Source organism: Sphaeroforma arctica, assembly GCF_001186125.1.
Source record: "Sphaeroforma arctica JP610 unplaced genomic scaffold supercont1.1241, whole genome shotgun sequence".
Taxonomy (NCBI): Eukaryota; class Ichthyosporea; order Ichthyophonida; genus Sphaeroforma; species Sphaeroforma arctica.
The window spans coordinates 1-3,653 of record NW_014039317.1 but is presented as its reverse complement, the minus strand read 5'-3'; the positions used below and the strand labels follow the sequence as shown (position 1 = coordinate 3,653).

At 43.6% G+C, this 3,653-nt stretch overlaps 1 protein-coding gene across 1 annotated transcript in view; it reads right to left on the bottom strand.

Moving 5' to 3' along the window:
• Nucleotides 1-3,431, bottom strand: part of SARC_10416 (hypothetical protein) — a gene marked incomplete at both ends in the record, with an annotated part of 5,972 nt that extends 2,541 nt beyond the window's left edge. The window contains 5 exons of the mRNA XM_014295541.1: nt 152-341; nt 791-944; nt 2,038-2,210; nt 2,528-2,710; nt 3,288-3,431. Of these exons, the coding sequence (XP_014151016.1) occupies nt 152-341; nt 791-944; nt 2,038-2,210; nt 2,528-2,710; nt 3,288-3,431 (844 nt within the window). The remainder of the gene's footprint in view (nt 1-151; nt 342-790; nt 945-2,037; nt 2,211-2,527; nt 2,711-3,287) is intronic.
• Between the last annotated feature and the right edge of the window lie 222 nt (nt 3,432-3,653).

The following is a 3,653-nucleotide window of genomic DNA, read 5'->3' as shown; positions in this document are numbered from 1 at the left end:
GCCACTGCATCTAGTATTCAGTGTGCATATATATGATTGTACATGGTACAATTGTAAGCATGCTCAACATACCTAATACAATAAAAGATATAAACTAACCCATACTGTTGTTTCATCATATCTAGTGCGTATTTAAACTCAGCTAACACACCTATAAGCAGCCGCGCAACATCGGGTGCATCGTTCATGGCACACAAATCCAGCCACTTGTCACCCATATCCTGCATGTTGCGTCTGCACACTACCTCTGACCGGTCCAAGCGGTATTCCAACAGAAAGTCTATGGCCTCAAGGTGACCGTGTAAACACGCCACCCCCACAGGACACATCTTGTGGGCGACCTAATGTTAAGGTTTTAGAATAGTGCCGGATACGAGTGAGCTGCTGAATAAATGAACACACGTATATGATTGTGTTGATAGGCATGCAGGACTACATCTATGCAGAACTACAAGTATATAACCCCTTGTTGGAATTCGGTACAAGTGATACTCTAGCAACCTGTCATTTGCCTCAATATGACCGTGTTAGCGGTCACTCCCAAAAGACACATTGTATGGGCCATATATCCAAGTTACATAGCGCAGTGCCAGTTGGAGAGTGTGCAGACAGTATATACACACACACACACACACACACACACACATATATATATACATATGTATATATACATATATACACACACATATATATATATGTATATATATATAAGTGTGTGTATTTATTTATACATGTAGATATGTATGTGTATATATGTTAAATACTTAAGGTACATATCTGTTATGTTTACCTCATAGGGATCTGCATGGTGAGCCAGCAGTAATTTCATCATCTCAATATCATTCTTGGCTGTGGCTGCGTGCAGAAACGGTATCAGCTCTCTCCTATTCCGGAATATACGCGACGTCGTTGGTATACTCACGCGCCCTTCATCAAGTATATACCTGGAGAGTGGACGAGGCCAAACACAAAAGTCAATCGGATTCCATCTATATCTGACCAGTGAATGAAAGTAGAAGGTCAGTACGTGCCTACTGAGAGTACAAACCAACCCAAAATCCATTATTGAATGAGAACAAACACTTCACATATCCCTTCTTGAAATCGAGATGTAGTACATGTTAGCTCATCTATCCGTCGCTAAGATATGCATCACAACTTGTATGCCAGGGGGACGTTGTTACCAGTATGTACCAGTGAATGCACAGTCTCGATTTCGTGAAGCACCGGATCAAATGTTACCTATTCTTGCACACATTGCACACATCGAATGTGGCGGGCGTACCCATCCCTTTCGTTTGCTTGGAAGACGAGTAACCCCCGGTGAGACTGAACAGATACATCCGAGTATGTATATAACACTGGGCAAAGGTCACGGAGAGAAGTAACAACAGTGTTCTCCCATCTCCCACCCCTTATCACACAGATTGTTTTGGGAGTGCACACAGTGTGTTGCTAAACGGATAGTTACGAGTATACCAGATGGTCGCTAGGAACACCGATTACCGATAAACCGGATAAAAAATGGTACCGAACTTCTCACACTCCCTGACTACGCGCCATTCCTAGGACAGCCTGTGTACGTTGTCGATCGTGTAGATGTTATCGATCGATGTGGTGTGTACGTTATCGATCGATGTGACCTATACGTCATAGTCCCGAACTTCGGCCAATTCAGATTAACCACCGACACGAAGGCCGTATATAGCCATGAACAATGTTGTGCAATATGGGATCTGCACTGATAAACATAGCAGGACGACACTGTACTGAAATATTTACGTGACTATCTCGATGCACGGACAAGTGCTTCACAGCCAGATCAGCCTAACGAATACGCTACTACATGCACATATGTACACACATAACTCGATTGCCATATACAGACGTGAACGAGTGCTTCACTGACATATAAGCCTGACGGATGCAAGAACATAACTCGATTGCCATATACAGACACGAGCAAGTGCTTCACTGACATATATAAGCATACTCACACGCCAATACGTATGCGTTGATTTGTACTACGCTTCGTACCTGGCCATCTCGATATTGCCGTTGTTGACCGCCAGGGTCAGAGGATGTGACGTACGAACCAGTCCAGAAGCAGCTAGTGCCAATGGTGAGTATGCGGGGTGATAGTTGGTTATGGCGACGCCTTTAAGTGCGTCTAAGTCGTTACTACTGCAGGCAAACTCCACCCGCATAGCCTGGTGATATAGATAAGTAGAGTGATACAAGTGGGATTGTTGAGCAGGTTGTGTGAAGATAGTTATCGCGAACTACACCCGCATCATCTGAACATAGGGTGACGGTATAGTGAAAGCCAACTACAAACATCCACGGGCTGGACTAACCACAAACAAACAAGGAACAATTGAATGACCCACGCATTCACGCTTGGCAAGCGATGTTGTCTCTATCGCCACCCTATACGCCGTGTTTACATTACACAGTCATACCGAAACTAAAGTACTCGCAGAACTCAACTTCTATATATATATAAATATATATATATATAGTGTACCTGACTAACTAGGTGTACAGCCTCCGTATTGTGCTTAGCCAGATCCGCTCGGAAGATATTGATACTGTTTACGGAGCTGAAATCGTAGGTGTGGAAATCGGGCATGCCGGGTATTGATTCGATGAAGTTCTCAGCCATTCTGCGTTCCTCCATAGTCAGATTATGACGGTCACGCATAAACCTCTGACCAGAGGAAAAAGTAGTCATGAGTCCCGACTAATGTGCACGAATATATATATTAGATGCATAGAAATGTAGATATATCGATATGTGTATATAATATATTGTCAGGTATTGGATTGATATAGCTGTCTGCCGTTCTATGACCCTACATGCGCCGGGGACAAAGACTACGCATGGCTATCTATGAGACGAGCAGAAGGTTCTGCGGAGCTTTTGGTAACGAGAATGGGTACAGTCCGTGAACCAACTACAATTATAAGGCCCACCCATGCCCATGCGTCGCTTGAGATTGCAGCCACAAGACCGCGCACTCCAGGGGCACGACGTATCACACGCAACGATAGCCACCGACGACATTCCAATATATCCGTCGCACAAATATAAAATAAAATAGCTGGCTCGTGCACTACAACTTCAGTCCACACCTTTGCGTGGGAATGCTTAAGGATACATGGAAAAGTACACAATAACTTGCGTTGAACCAGGTTTGGTCTGCGTATGGCGGATGGCGTCGCCTATCACCGCCATTGGTCTCCAACTGATAGTCACCTCGTACACACGTACACCCGATACATACCATGAGTTCTGTTTGCTTCTCAGAGTCCGACATGTCCTCAATGAAACGCACCGCTGACATCGGCACCTCAATGACATCGTTAGACCCCATCATAGTCAACACAATTGGCCTTGATCCGGCAATATTGGCTAGATTCTCCCCGTTCTGCAAACATACAAAATATATTGGTCATATAAGATTGAACAATCTTTAAATGAGGTCAAGATATCAAGCTTATAAAACTTTAAGGGGTGATACATTCACGAATCTGGCCGATGTATTTAGTATGATCAGTTTATGTGACCACGAGTAAATTGGGGCAAAAACTGCATTATTATATATTTTGGCTATTAAATTATAGTTATCATTGTATATATACGTATACAC